Consider the following 15,227-nt stretch of genomic DNA (forward strand, 5'->3'; position numbering starts at 1 on the left):
ATCTAGGTAAAGATTTGTCCATTTTGTTGATCTTTGCAAAGAACCAACTTCTAGTTTTATTGATTTCCTTTATTGATTTTCTGTTCTCTGTTTCATTTATCTCTGCTCTAATCTTTACTATTTCCATCCTTCTGCTATCATTGGGTTTAGTTTGTTCTTCTTTTTCTAGTTCCTTAATGTGTACAGTTAGGTCATTGATTTATCTCTTCTTTTTAATGTATGTATTTACAGTTATAAATTTACCTCTTAGCTTTGCTTTTGTGGTATCCCATAAGTTTTGCCCTGTAGTGTTTTCATTCTTATTTATCTTATGGTATTTTCTAACAAAATTTTGAATTTGTTGCGTGTACGTTTTTAAACTTATATATTTTTGACCTTAGAGTTACACAAGAACAGTCTTATATCTTATTTCATGTTTGTGCATATTTGAATTATGTTATAAGAAAGCATTTAATCAACAGTGGGGGTCGATGAGAATCCCTCTCTAAATTCACTGCGTCCATTATCCAAGTTTTGTCCAAGATATCTGTAGTATATAGAATGGAAAAAAAGCCTCAATGAATAAGTGAATCTACGATCTAAAAGGCTCTGGATACACTATTCTTGGTGGTCCTTAAGAGTAAAAGATAAATCCATCTTCACTGAAGACCTGTGTCAAGAGGAGAGGTGGCTGCAGGCTGGTCTGCAAATCTGCTTAAAGGCCCTCCAACTCCGATTCAGTAAATTACTCTTCTTTAATTCTGTTTTGTTCCCCTCCTTCCATACCCTCCCAATTTCTGCTTTGTCATCTTCACAATCCTCTCTCTAGCCAGTTTTTGCTGACCATCTAAATACTACATTTAATTGATTTGAAAATAGGCACTTGGAGCGAGTGGTAGACAGGAAGTAGCCACTTGTTCTGGACAAGTTGCAGGGCCTGCCAGTTTACTTGGCTTTCTGAGCATGTTCACATTTGCAGTGAGGAAAACTTGGGGCTTATAGCTCTTGACTGGACACCGGAGGGATTCCTTCGAGCCGTCCAGGAGACTGCTGCTTTAAAGGGTATGCTCCTGTTTTTTCCCGGTTGCTGACGCAGGTCCCTCTCTCCCACTGCAGGTTTTCAAGAACCCCCACGAGGTGGTGACCGTGCTGCTGATTCAGACCCTGGGGGCCTTGGTGCCCTCTCTGCCCATCTGCCTCAGCTCCGGTGTGGAGCGGGCGGCACCTGAGCTGGAGCTCACCAAACTGCTGGAGTTCTACGATGCCACTGCCCACTTTGCCAAGGGGTTGGAGATGGCACTGCTTCCCCACCCACGTAAACATTCCTCCTCCCAGCTCTCTTGTTTGTCTTTACTCACACTTTTTGAAGCTTCTGGGGCCTGGGTTTGTTTGCCTTTTCAGGTGACTGATTTTACAGAAATGAAAGGGATCAGTGTTTTCCTTCTCAACAGATATGGAAGGCTTTTCCATGAAAACATTGCTCTTATGGAAATAGTTGTTGCTTAATATGTTTACCTAGCACTAGCGCTGCCGAGGTGCTTTACACACTCTGGGGAAGTGATGGACACTTCTACAGGGGCTTAGAATGTGAACGAGGCAGGTGGGCATTAGTGGCAATGAGTTGGCAGCAAGTTACATTGAGAGGGTAGTGTCCTCTTCCATTTCAAATCATCATAAAACCTCAGACAGTTCAACTTAAGAAGTAAGTTTAAGAGAACAAATGGGTTAGAGTAGCTTTTAAATGGGGCAGCAGCAAGTTTTTAAGGAGGCAGGGACGCTATGTTAGGACGAAGGGTAGCTATAGGGAAGATGGGCTTTTCCCAGCTGCATCTGAGAGCAGAGCACTTCTTGTTCCCATTTGGGCAAACAGTTCAGGGGTGACATTTCCCCAGCTGGTTTCCGTCTATGTTAAAAGCATCGTAAACTTTTAAGTAACACAGACCTCCTGACGCATGCTGCTGTCAAATCAGGAAATCACTTCAGGAAGGCCTTGTTCTACCATTTGGCTGCTGTGTGTCACTAACTTGGTTTGTTTAATAGTTATTCTCTTTAATTACATTCATGTATAATTACCTCGTACATTCCAGGGAGTGTGTTTGTTGTTCGGGTTCCTGATGATTCATAGGTGTTTTTGGCACACTCTGTGGTCAGGCCTTGGTTATGGGAGAGGCACAGTGGATGTGGTCAGCTTCCAGGGGACCAGGATGCCGTTGTCCAAGTGGCTAAAGAGTGTTTAGGCCATGCGTCCTTCTGGAGCAGGGTGGAATGAAGAAGGGCAGGGAACAGATTGCCTTCCTCCCACTCGTGATGGACTTTATTGAAAAAGAGAGAACCAGCCTCCCAAGAACCAGATGCAAAAGGGCTTTGTCACCTTGGAAGTTCAGAGTTTTAATGATTCCTACTGAGGTTTTCAAAAAAGTCTATTTTAATATAAAAATACTTTGCAAACAGACTCAAAAATAAAAATAATAGAGAATAAAAATGATCCATAACTTTATCACTCAGAGAGAGCCACTGGCAACATTGTTATATTTCATCTTAGTAATTAAAATAAAAATATACATTTTCCATATATGCACATACTCACACATATACATATTTTAAAATATTGGTTGTATACAATCTTATATTCTCTTTTTTGGTCAAAATAATATGAGCATTTTTTATGTCATTAAATGTTTCCCTAAGACATGGTTTTTAATGACCACTTGATAACTATGGCTTACTTTAATTTTTTTATTCACTATTGTAAATAAAACTGTTATGAACAATGTTACACATTTTTATTATTATTTTGTTTGCTGAGGGAGATTTGCTCTGAGCTGTTTTGCTGAGGAAGATTCGCCCTGAGCTGACATCTGTTGCCAGTCTTCCTCTATTTTTTTTCTGTGTGGGTTGCTACCACAGTGTGGCGGCCAACAAGTGGTGTAGGTCTGTGCCCGGGAGCCAAACCCAGGCTGCCAAAGCAGAGCGAATGGAACTCAACCACTAGGCCACAGGGCCGTCCCCTTTATACATTAATTTTTGAGCCCAACTCTGATTATTCCTTAGGATAAGTTTAAAAATTACAGTTGCTAAGAAATGAACATTTTAAAAATATTTGTCATATTTTGCTCTTTAAGAGGCTTCTACCTATTTTCATGTATATCTGTAGTGAATGAGGGTGCCCATTCTCCCATGCTGGCTCCAGCGCTAGACTCTATCTTGTTTTTCTTCCCCATCATTGCCAGGTTCTTAGACAATTAATGATATATCATTTTAATTTTTTATTTCATTGATTACCAGCAAGTTTGAAAATTTATTATCAAAATTATATTTTTTCTCTTTTGAATTGCTTATTTTTTTGCCTATTTTTCTGTTTGAGAGTTCAATCTATTTCTGGTTAATATATAAGTGCAATTTACTTAAAATAATATATTATTAAATATATTATAAAAAGCAACAAAGTACATGTTCTAAAAATTCGTGATATAGAAATCCGTCACACAAAATGAAAGTCTTATAATCCCACTTGCTAGAAGTAACCAATGTTAAAAATTTATCCTTACATAATAAGAGTTTTTTCCCATTGTTTATCAAGTATGTTGCAAATATATTTTCTAACTTTATATTTTGCCTTTGACATATTTTCTATTTTAATAATTAATACATGTACATGGTATAATTCAAAATATATAAAAGATTATGCAATCGAAAGTAAATCTTTTAAATAATTTGTTACTTTATAATTAATGAGCAATATGTATTCATTATAGAAAAATCCAGAAAATACAAGGAAGGAAAAAGGTCATTCTTGACTTACCATCCAGAAACAGTATTTTGAATTATATACATATACAGATTTTACATGAGTGTGTATACCTAAATATGTCTTTAATAGAATGTTTTATTAGCATTATCAAACCCAAGAAATTTAGTACTGATTTAATATTGTCTCCTAGTATACAATCTGTATTGAAGTTTTCTCACTTGTTCCATATAAGTTTTTATAGCTGCTTCCCCACTTCTTCTTCCCATTAAGATGCAATCGGTGTACACACATTGTATTTGTATGCCCTGTCTCTTTAATCTCTCACTCTGAAACAGTCATCTCATCTCTCTTTTGTCTTTCATGACACTGATATCTTTGAAGGATACAGAGTAGAAGTCTACATTCTTGTAGCGTGTCCCGTATTCTGGAATTGTCTGATTGTTTCCTCATGATTAGATTTAAATTAAACATTTTTGGGAAGAATACTGCATGTGTACTTCCTATGGCATCACATCAGGAGACACATCATATCCAATTCTTGGTGATGAGTTGGATCAATCACTTGGTAAATGTATCTGCCAGATCTCTCTAATGTAAAGTTATCTGTTCCTCTTTGTAATCAATAAGTAATTTATGTGTGGGGTGATGCTTTGAGCCCATAGCAATAAGAAACATTTGCCTAGTGACTTTAGCATCCACTGATAATCCTTGTCTGAATAAACTTTTAACACTGCTGATTATAAAGTAGTGATTTCCTAATTCTCTCATTCCTTCTACATCTATTTGCCGGCATTCTTTTGTAAAGAAGAGATTTTCCTTTCGTTCTCTTTAATATTACTATGAACTCATAGATTATTTTGGATCATTGTATTATGATCCATTATTATTATTCATTTTGACTCAAATTATTTCAAATTTGGTTAGTGGTTGTGCCTTCAAGCTGGCAGCTGTATCTTTCTGACATATCCTGTCAATCTTTGAGTGCTTTCTTGCTTTTTGGCACAAACTATTCCAGGAACCTGTACTTTCCCTGCCTCAAACCTGGAATCAGCCATTTTCCCAAGGAGCTTGATTTTTTCTAGAGGGAAATTGTATTTAGAAACCAAGATCTGGGCACCAGGGATTCTCTCTTTTTTTTTTTTTTTTGAGGAAGATTAGCCCTGAGCTGACATGTACTGCCAATCCTCTTTTTGCTGAGGAAGACTGGCCCTGAGCTAACATTCGTGCCCATCTTCCTCTATTTTATGTGGGACGCCCACCACAGCATGACTCAACAAGCAGTAGGGGGCTGGTGTCTTTGATAGTGCTTTAGGCAAATAATACACAAAGCCCAAATTTATCGAAATATTTACTGACATGATTGTTTAAGTTTCCATGAATGATAAAAGCAAATTAACAAAATGTAGTCACCCCTAAGATGAAACAGGAAAAGTTCTAGTAGAGTACCTTTCACCTGTTGTTTTCCAACAATTAATTTCCAATTCTTTGTTCATTGCTGCTTTTAATTTCTGGTTCCCTAAAGATGACCACAACTTGGTGAAAGTCATGGAACTGGTGGATGCTGTGTATGGTCCGTACAAACCCTACCAGCTGAAGTATGGCGACATGGAAGAAAAAAACCTCCTCATCCAGATCAGCGCCGTGCCTTTGGTAATGTCATCATCCTGCCAGTGGCCATTAGGAATCAGTCTGTTTGCGAGGCAGAGGGTTGAGGGTGAGATGCACTGGAGAAGGTGTGAGGTGGCATCGGGCGTGCAAAGAGGCGGAACAGATGTGCAAAACATGGGCTCTAAGTGCCTCATGGGCTCTTGCAATCCAAATGTAAAATGAGAGCACAGATATGCTACCAATTTTCCATTTAAAATCCCCAATGAAGGTCTAGCAAAACAAGAGGGATAAGTTGATTATTTCCCTGATTTAGTAATTTCTTGCTTCTGCATTCTTTTGTTTAGGCAGATATGCAAATGGGCACAGGAGCCAAGCATTCATGGACAGTGCTGTAGGGGCGGGTTCACTGTGTGGGCACCCGGGGGGAACAGAGGTCATTTCCGTGGCAGATAGTAAGGTTGTCTAGCATGAGGTGAGTCAACATTGAAGAACTGATCTTACAGTAGTTAAAATCTGCCTCCTGCCATTTTTCCGTTTTCTAGGGAGATACCTAGAAAGTTGTTCCACTTCAGTTACATTCTTGCCCCTGAACGAAACATTTTCCTGTTACTACATTCTTTTGGAGTGTGTGATATGAAGAATTTGAATCCTAGCTTGAGTGCCAGAGTGAGAGATGCTATCTTAGCCACAGCAAAAGAGGAAAGAAATGAAAAATATAAAGATGCATATCAAGATTTGATCATGCTTTGGGCTAGGAGTTAATTTCTCTGATCTCACTGGGCACTGAGACCATTCTTCCCTGGGTCAGGCTCTTGAAGAGCTGTCGCAGTTTGGGACTGCATCACTGGTGTCCCTATTAGGTGATTTTCTCCTGAGGAGGGTTGGAGGTCTCCCCCGTCTTCGTGTTGTCTATTCACCTGTTCTGGAGTCTGAGGCGCCTTTTGTTTGTACGTATTTGCTGCCCAGGAGCACGGAGAGGTCATTGACTGTGTGCAGGAGCTGAGCCACTCCGTGAACAAGCTCTTTGGCTTGGCGTCTGCAGCCGTTGACAGATGCATCAGATTCACCAATGGCCTGGGGACCTGCGGCCTGCTGACAGCCTTGAAATCCCTTTTTACCAAGTAAGGCTAGGGGAGTGGGGACAGGGCCGGCCACAGCAGAGGGCGATATCTGTCCCAATTAAAAATGAGCGTGTCTTCTATTCCTGCTGTGAACCCTGGGGAAGCACTTGCAGCTGAGCCCAAGGGGGCGTGCCCACGGATGTTCGTGGAGCACTGTTTCTAACGGTGGAGCACTAAAGCAAGCTGAATGTCTGTCAGTTTGGAAATGGCTGACTAAGATATGGTCTATTCATACAAGGGAACTCTATGCGGCAGTTAAGGTGTTAATTAGATCACACATATCAACATGGATAGATCTCAAAAAGATATTGTTGAGGGAATAAAAACAAGTTGCAGAATAATATATGGAGTCTCATACAGTATGTAAAAAAAGCGTACAAAAAAATAGGGTATATTTTCTGTAGCAGCATTCAGCAAACTTTTTCTGCAAAGGGCTGAAGGGTAAGTATTTTAGGCTTTGTGGGCCTGACGGCCAGTGGAGACTTTCGGAGCAGTCTGCTTTAGCAGCACAAAAGCAACTGTAGACAACACGTAAATGAATGGGTGTGGCTGTGTTCCAGTAAAACTTCATTTACACAAAGCCAGGAGTGCCAACCCTTGTTCTAGATCTTTTCTAGGACTTTAAAATGAACTATATATTCCTACAGAATAGGAGTCAGCAAACTCTAGCCCATGAGCCAAATCTGGCCTGCTTTCTATTTTTGTAAGGAAAGTTTTCTTGGAGCACAGCCATGCCCCTACGTACCTGTGGCCAGTGACTCCTTCGCACTGTGAAGGTAGAGTTGAGTAGTTGGGACAGGGACTTTGTGATTCTCAAAGCCCAAAATATCTGGACCTTAACGGAAGAAGTTTGCTGAGCTCTGATGTGGAAGGCTGGGCCACAAACTCCAGACACTGGTTGTCTGTGGAGAGTTGGGGAAAGGCTAAGATGGTGATCATCGGGGATTTAGCTTTATTTGTTGTTGTCTGATTTTTTTAAAAAAGGAACATAAATTCACATATTTCTTGTGAATATCATGCTAAGTTAAAGAAGCCCGACACGAAAGATCACATGGTATTATGATTTCATCTATCAAAATGTCCAGAACAGGCAAACCTATAGAGACAGAAAATAGGTGAGTGCTTGCTTAGGTCTGGGGAGAGGGGAGCATTTGAGGAGATGAGGAATGGCTGCTGAAAGGTATGGGGTTTCTTTTTTGGGGTGGTGAAATGTTCTAAAGTTGATTGTGGTGATGGTTGTACAACTCTATAGCTACACTAAAAAACACTGAATTGTCTCTTTACGTGAGTGAATTGTGTAGTATGTGAATTATATCACAATAAGGTTGTCAAAAGAAAGAAGAAGGGGAAACTAAAGTTAAGTTTAGTTAGAAAAAAGGAGAGAAAGCAGTATAAGGCTAGATTCTTTGACCTGTGCGATTGAGGTGTGAGGGCCCTCAGGAGGTTAGATGCTCCAGTCTTTGGCTTGTAGACACATACATTCTTAGGCTCTCCAAGAGGCCTTCCCTTGGTAGCTTGTTCTAGAATGAAGTTGCCTTGAGTCTCAAGAAATTCCTTTGATTGAACTGAATGCTATTTTGCTGTAGTAAGTTTAGGGAGCTCTTGTCATTCCAGAAATACTGAGCATGCCCCTGTAAGCTCTGGGGGTCCTTGGTGCTGAGGTCCGGTCAGCACCTCCTGAGGGCAGCTCACAGTGTGGGCGGTAAGGGCTGCCCTGCTCACAGACGGAGGTGTGATCGGATGAGCCCAGATGTGTTCCCATAGAAAGAGAAACTCCAGCAACAATTTGAATCAAATAAAAATGACCTGTTTCTCTCTGCCACCAACCAGGATTTCTGGATGGAAAAAAATTTTTTGAGATCTAAACATTTTATTATAAAATAACAAAAATAATGCTTTCAGAAATAATTTTTTTAAATACAGAAAGGTGTAAAAAAGGGGAAGTCTGCCTCCCTTCCTACCCACCCTTAGTCCTTCTCCTGAGAGATACTCAGTTTTTAACATTTTGCTTTTAGTCTTCTAATCTTCCCTCCATACTTTAAAGATTTTCTATTTATCAACTTTATTATATCTTGACTTTCAGCTCTGAAAGGTGAGGAGCTGAGCTTACTTAAGGCTAGTGCTCTTATCACCTGCTTCTCCCAGCTCTTGTTAGTGACATGTTTACTTTTACTTCTTCTCTTGGTTATTTTGATCACTTCATTTTTAACAATAATACAAATCCATATTAAAAATCCAAACTGTACGAAAGGCTGTATGATGAAACCAGGTCCCCTGCTTTAGAAGGGAAGATTTTGAAGCTACCACAACAGCTGATGTTTATAAAATCAGTCAGGGAAGGTAGCGTGGAGCTAACTTGAGCAGGGTCCAAATGGGACGTTGTTCAGTAGAGGGGAAGGGTTGGGGAGGGCGTTAAGGCAGGCAGGGGCAGGGGGGGTGGGGCGCACAGGGCAGGCAGGAGGAGACGCGCCTAGCTTGAACTAGGCTGAAGCCGCAGAAGATAGCAGCTGACAAGGTGTTATGCAGTTGGGGGCTTTACTGTGAGGGGAGTGTGGGCTCTGGAGGCAGAGCCCCCTGGGCTCAGATCCTGGCTCTGACACTTACTAGTTGGCACCTTGGGTGGGTTGGTGCTCCTCTCTGAGACTTGGCGATCTTTGCTTTGAGTAAACTGCCGATGATAATACCTTCTTTCCATGGTGGTTGTGAATATTAAGTGAAAACCTGTAATTAAAGCCCCTAACACAGAGGTTCTCACATGGTAGAGACACTTGGAAACGTTTATTGTGAGAGAGAATTGAAGGTTTGGGGACAAATGTGATAAAATGTGATGCCATGCACATCACCTGTGATACACACTGTGGCCAAACAAGCCTCCCCTCCCAGCCAAGTGCTTGGGTCCTGCTTGCCATCCCGGGGAGCTCTGTCGTGTGAGCTTGTGCAGAGCACGTGCGCTGTTGGATGGTCCATCCTTCTCATACGTTTGTCGTATTTGCAGGGTGGTGACACAGTTGTTTAACTTCCTACAGCTAAAGCACTGTTATGTTCCCCAATGTTTTCTGGTCAATTTGTCTTTGAGGCCCCTCGCCCTCCCCCAAGGACTAATTCCCCCAGAAAGCTGTCACCTCTCTTGGTACAAAGGAAAGGTGCTGTCGTTGGAATTTTGGTTTTGTAGCTTTCCCCTTTAAAGCCTAAGTCCTGTGTCAAGGGAGCAGCAGTATCATTTGTAGTTAGTGGAGTGGTCTGGAGCAGTTTCTTCAACTTGGTTCTTTGAATGGCCTCTCCCTCCACCACACAGACTTATTCCTCAGGGTGGTGTCGTGGCTCATCACATTCCACTTGCCTCACTTAGAGCTTATGGTTTGCGAAGGGAGAGAGGGAAAGCCTTTGTGATGTACACACACGTCATAGGTTTTCAGGGAGGCTCTTGGCTTCCAGAGAACATGACCCTCCACCTTTGTCCTTCTTACCACACCCTCCCAAGGACATGCACTTATTTGTTCATGTTCCAAGAACTGTACATCCTTAAAAACAATACCTGCCACGCCATCTTTCGTTTTGTACTTTTCAGAGAACTTTTGTGTGTATTATTTCATCTATTTCGTTTTATCATCATGACAACTCTGCGAAGCAATATAAAAGACATCATTAAGTCTGTTTTAAGGCTGAGGAAACTGAGGCCCCAGAACACCTCGGTACTTGCCCAAGACTGCAGTGCAAGCCTTTCGTTCATTCAGGACTATTTCTGGCTGTCTCCTTCACGCTCAGTCCTGTTCTGATTCCTGGGGATGATTGGGAGCTGTTCTCCCAGAGCTTCTGCTCTAGGGACAGCAAGGAATAAGAAAGGCATACATTAAAGAGGCTGTTCAATTATACTTGTGTTGGGTGCTGTGAAGGAAGGTATGTGGTGTACAGCTGGAGCAAGCAGCACAGTCTGTGAGGGAGGGTTTTGGGCGCTGAATCCAGTTTCATGCTCCTGTGCCCTTAAAGTCGGGCTCTTGGCTGCCATGGAGCTTGGCTGTTTAATCTAAATTTGGGGGATTAGGATGCTGCAGAAGTACCCTGGGTATCAGTGAACTGCCTTATAGTATCTCAGGTGACAGTTGGGTATTATAGTGGGACCATGATGTTTTCAAACAGTTCTTTGAACCAGCTTCCAAAGAAATGCATCTGTTAGGATGAGGGAGTAATTTACCAGTGTTATCTCCTACCTGGTTGGTCACCAGAGTCTCAGTCTTAGTGGCCACCCCCTTCCCCCTCATCTTGAGCATCTCTCTTAAAGCTGCTCTGCCAGGTGAAAAAAGAGGTCTTGCCACACAGAGAAGACCTTTTTATGGTTAGAGGTTTTATAAGTAGTCTCACCCCTCGGTAGGAGCCGCTAAAGGCACTCTCAAGGTCATTAGCAATTTGTCCAAAGCTGTATTTCCAAGTGTCTTTAGGTCTGAGGAGTTTATGACGGCACGCCTGTCATTTTTTGTCTTTCCCCGTAGGTATGTGTCTGATTTCACCAGTACTCTGCACTCAATACGAAAGAAGTGCAAGCTGGATGACATTCCGCCCAACTCCCTCTTTCAAGAAGATTGGACGGCTTTTCAGAACTCCATTAGGTAAAGCGGGGCTGTAACTGAAGCATGTGCGTAATGTAGTAAGAGTAAACATGCACAGCAGAGTACGTAAAAATGATAAATGTGTTTGTAAACATGCACAACAGAGTACGTAAAAATGATAAATGTGTTTGTAAGGGGTTCATTTTTTTCCTTTTACTGCCTTTTTTTTTTAAAGCAAATACTCTAGAATCTAAAAATAAGCCAATAAACAAAAAACCAAACCAGACACCAAAAAGACCCTTCTGGCTCTTAAAATATTTTTAAAAGTTCTTTATGAACTCCTCATCTTTTTTGGTGACTTAAATTTTTCATATTTGGGTTATTTTTCCCCCCTTGGCCTGTAGTTTTTACAGACCTGAAGTAACTTAGAGCTTATATTTTAGAAGCTGCACAGCTGATTCAGTCCTCTGTCTGGATCTGAACACATTGTCCCGAGCAGTGAGACAGTCCTGTTGGCCTGGAAAGGGCCGTGTATGAGTTCCAAGAAAGGCACTGAGGTCACCTTCCCAAGTGGTTGTTGACAGCCAGATTCTGGGGTCGCCTGTGTGACCAGTGGGCCAATAGGTAGATACCCTGTTGCCCTAAGCCCTGAGGTCTGGTGGGAGTGTGAAAAGCAGTGGCCTGAGAAGTTTGCCTCTTGATATGTGTAGTCAGAGAGCACAGGCTCCTGGCCTGTGGCCAGATCTGACCTATGGACATGTTTATTTGATCACAGCATTTAAAAAATTTTGGCTTAGTTACCAACATTTAAACCAGATTTAGCATAATCCAGATTTCTAACATCACTTAAAAATTGGAAGCTCTGGGCCCACATTGTCTCAGGCCATGACCCACTAGGGCTGGTAGCCAAAGTGCACGGTAGACTGGGTGGGTATATGCTCTCTGGGCGCTGTGGCTCTCCTACTCCCATGTGGTCTAACAACTATACTATTAGGCTGAGATGAAAAGCAGTCTAGAAATTTCTTTTCCTTAAAACGATTCTTCATGGATATACATTCTGAAAAGAGAAGCTGTTCCTCACCCACTTACATCTCTTGCCTGACTCCTGGCGTAGGTGGTGTGTGCAGGGTACCCATGACGCGTGCAGGTCTCAATGCACTGGCCCATGCCAGGGCAGATCAGACCCTCTGAAGGCTGTCTTTAATTAGGGTAAATCCAGGACCTCCCAGGACCATTTGGAGTATCCTTATGGGATCTGATCTGGACTTTTACTATTTATTTATTTTAAAGATTTTATTTTTCCTTTTTCTCCCACAGCCCCCCGGTACATAGTTGTGTATTTTTTTAGTTGTGGGTCCTTCTAGTTGTGGCATGTGGGATGCCGCCTCAGCATGGCTTGACAAGCGGTGCCATGTCCATGCCCAGGATTCGAACCAGCAAAAGCCTGGGCTGCTGAAGTAGAGTGCAGGAACTTAACCACTAGGCCGCGGGGCCGGCCCCTGGAATTTTATTTTTTTGATGAAATTTAATGTTCTAGATGCTAACTATATCCCCTATCATCTGTGCTGACGTTGTATACTAGAAAATGCTATGCACAAGCTTGCTCTGTTGTACCGGAGGTGAGTGAAATATTTCACTTTCTCATAAACCTTTCTTATGATGGAATGCCTAGATACTCTAGTGATGATTGGCACTTTTAGAGAAAGTTAAAAGTTAACTAGACTTAAGATGTTTTTAATCCTTGGATTTGTCCTGACATTATAGTTTGGTGTTGAAGGACGCAGTAACTGGAATTTGAGGCCTAGCGTAAAATTACTTGAAAATTAAAGGATTATTAAATACAGATATGATGACCATTCAGGCTTATCTCTGAGAAACAAATGGATTAATCCTCGTCCGCCTTTCATGTGATCAGAGAAAGAAAGAATTCTAATATCAAAACAGTTTTCTTTTCTATGCCTAGCAAATAGCAGACATCTAACAAATATTAAGTAATGAATTTCGGTTTTTAAATTTTAGATACATGGTATTTCCAACCCCTTTTCCCAAGGACAAAGCCCAAAAGCACCTCTGTATTTTGGAAGTGTAAAATTATTTGAGATCGTGTTGGATAGAACTGTGATTCACAGCAGAGAGGCCTGTGACATGAAGGGACTAGCGTTTACTTTTTACATTAATTACTGATTAATGGAACATTTCAGGCAGGCCATCAAGTGGTTAACTGCTCTCCCAGAACCCAGCACACCACCAAAAGGAGTGAATAGTTAGAATTTTTATGAATGAGACAGTGTTTGTCCTATAAACGTAGGCATTCCAGATGCTTGAGCCTGAAGTGCTTTCTGTTTTGTTTAGGATAATAGCCACCTGTGGAGAGCTCTTGAGGCAATGTGGGGACTTCGAGCAGCAGCTAGCAAACAGGTAGGAGGCAGCTGTGGGCGAGTCGCTGGGTTCTCCATCGGGAAGACCTCGTTACAGTACCCGGCACAGCAGTGACAGCGTATGGTCAAATCTGAAAGCCACAGAGCTCGAGGCTGTCTGTACCTAGATAGGAGGTGTCATTATTGTCATCATTAAACATTTATTGAGCACCTAAAAAGGGCAAGGCTCTGACCTACTTGGCAATGGTCATATAATTTTGGTTAGAGATGGAAGTTTCAGCCTAAAGGAGGAAATAGTACATCTTGTCTCCAAATTATGAATGGGCTGGGTTCCCACTGCTTGTTTGCAAGTCAGTTACTGGGACCGAAATAAATTTCCCCATAGAAACGGCATTATATGTGGTGGTGAAGTCTCCTGGGCCAGCCCACAGAGTCGGGATGAACCCAGCCAGCCTGCCCCCTGGGTCCTGCGGCAGAATTCTCTGTTGTCCAAGGGAGCGTGTGTCAAAGGAGGGTTTCTGGGGTTGGCCCTGGGAAAAGTCCTTTCTGCCCCCTTTCTCTATTCTGATGGCTGCCAGGGCTTTCCATTGCTCTGAAGGGGCCCCTTTCAGAACAGTTTGCCCCTCAAAGCACTCTAGTCTCCCGCATTTCCTCCTTTCTTCCTTTCAGCTAAATCTCTCATTCCCTTGGTCCAGCTGAGCTCCCTCTTCTCCAGGAGCTGCTGGAGACGTGTGTCTCACAGGGTGGTGTGAGGGGCTGGCAGCAGTCCCTTCACCCTTCTCTGGGATGATTCTTGATTGTCCTCCAGTACTCTCTGCAGGAGGGAATTTCTGGCAGTGGCACAAAGTGAAATGAAAACTGAGGCTTTAGGGGACTAGATGGGAGAGAGGGATGAGTTGCCAAGGAAGGAGGTCAGAGGTCAGAGGTCAGACCGGGCCATGGAGTCAGTGCTCTGAGTTGGCCATTTCTTCTTCTCACCACTCTTTGTCTTCTTTCGTTTCTGAACCCACGGATTGTCTTCAAGTCCCAAGATTTTTCACCATGGTTCTTGTTATGGGGAAAGTCTTGCAGTGGGATAGAATGGGCGGCTGTTGCTGTTCACAACTCCCGAATGGCCTAGCACAGAAATTGTGTGACGTCCTGGAATGAATAAAACTGAAGCACCACAGGCATACAATGGAATGTGTGTAAATAGTATAAATGATGAACTAAATGCCCCCTCCCACCTGTTCCCCTGACCCACACCTGTGCTCCCCTGTACACTTGCACCCGTGGTGAAGGGAGCCTGTGATAGAGGGGTGAGTAGGTCTGGGTTCATGGAGGACTTCTAGAAAGAGGTGAAAATTTAACATTTATATATGTAAAAGAAAGGCATGTAGATTATTCTTTTCTTTCTTTCTTTCTTTTTTTTTTGGTGAAGAAGATTGGCCCTGAGCTAACATCTGTTGCCAATCCTCCTCTTTTTGCTTGAGGAAGATTGTTGCTAAGCTAACATCTGTGGCAGTCTTCCTCCATTTTGTATGTGGGATGCTGCCACAGCATGGCTTGATGAGCGGTGCCATGTCCACACCCAGGATCTGAACCCACAAACCCCAGGTCACCAAAGCAGAGTGCGCAAACTTAACCACTACACCACCAGGCCGGCCCCTTCTTTTCTTAAAGCTTTTATTTTTACTTCTTCTTCCCAAAGCCCCCAGTACATAGTTGTCTATTTTTAGTTGTGGGTCCTTCTAGTTGTGGCATGTGGGATGCCCCCTCAGCATGGCTTGATGAGTGGTGCCATGACCGTGCCCAGGATCCAAACCCCTGGGCCACTGAAGCGGAGCGCGTGAACTTAACCACTCGG

General features: G+C 42.5%; 1 protein-coding gene across 2 annotated transcripts in view; it reads left to right on the forward strand.

Annotated features, from left to right (window-relative positions):
- COG7 (component of oligomeric golgi complex 7) overlaps positions 1–15,227 on the forward strand; it is an 81,153-nt gene that overhangs the window by 41,051 nt on the left and 24,875 nt on the right. Inside the window, exons 7-11 of one of the 2 annotated variants that reach the window (XM_001916245.5) lie at positions 1,096–1,294; positions 5,253–5,380; positions 6,305–6,459; positions 10,947–11,063; positions 13,356–13,421. In XM_001916245.5, the coding sequence (XP_001916280.2) occupies positions 1,096–1,294; positions 5,253–5,380; positions 6,305–6,459; positions 10,947–11,063; positions 13,356–13,421 (665 nt within the window). The remainder of the gene's footprint in view (positions 1–1,095; positions 1,295–5,252; positions 5,381–6,304; positions 6,460–10,946; positions 11,064–13,355; positions 13,422–15,227) is intronic. The other variant, XM_005598850.4, reaches the window with a different exon arrangement.

The sequence above is a fragment of the Equus caballus genome, chromosome 13 (assembly GCF_041296265.1).
Source record: "Equus caballus isolate H_3958 breed thoroughbred chromosome 13, TB-T2T, whole genome shotgun sequence".
NCBI lineage: Eukaryota > Metazoa > Chordata > Mammalia > Perissodactyla > Equidae > Equus > Equus caballus.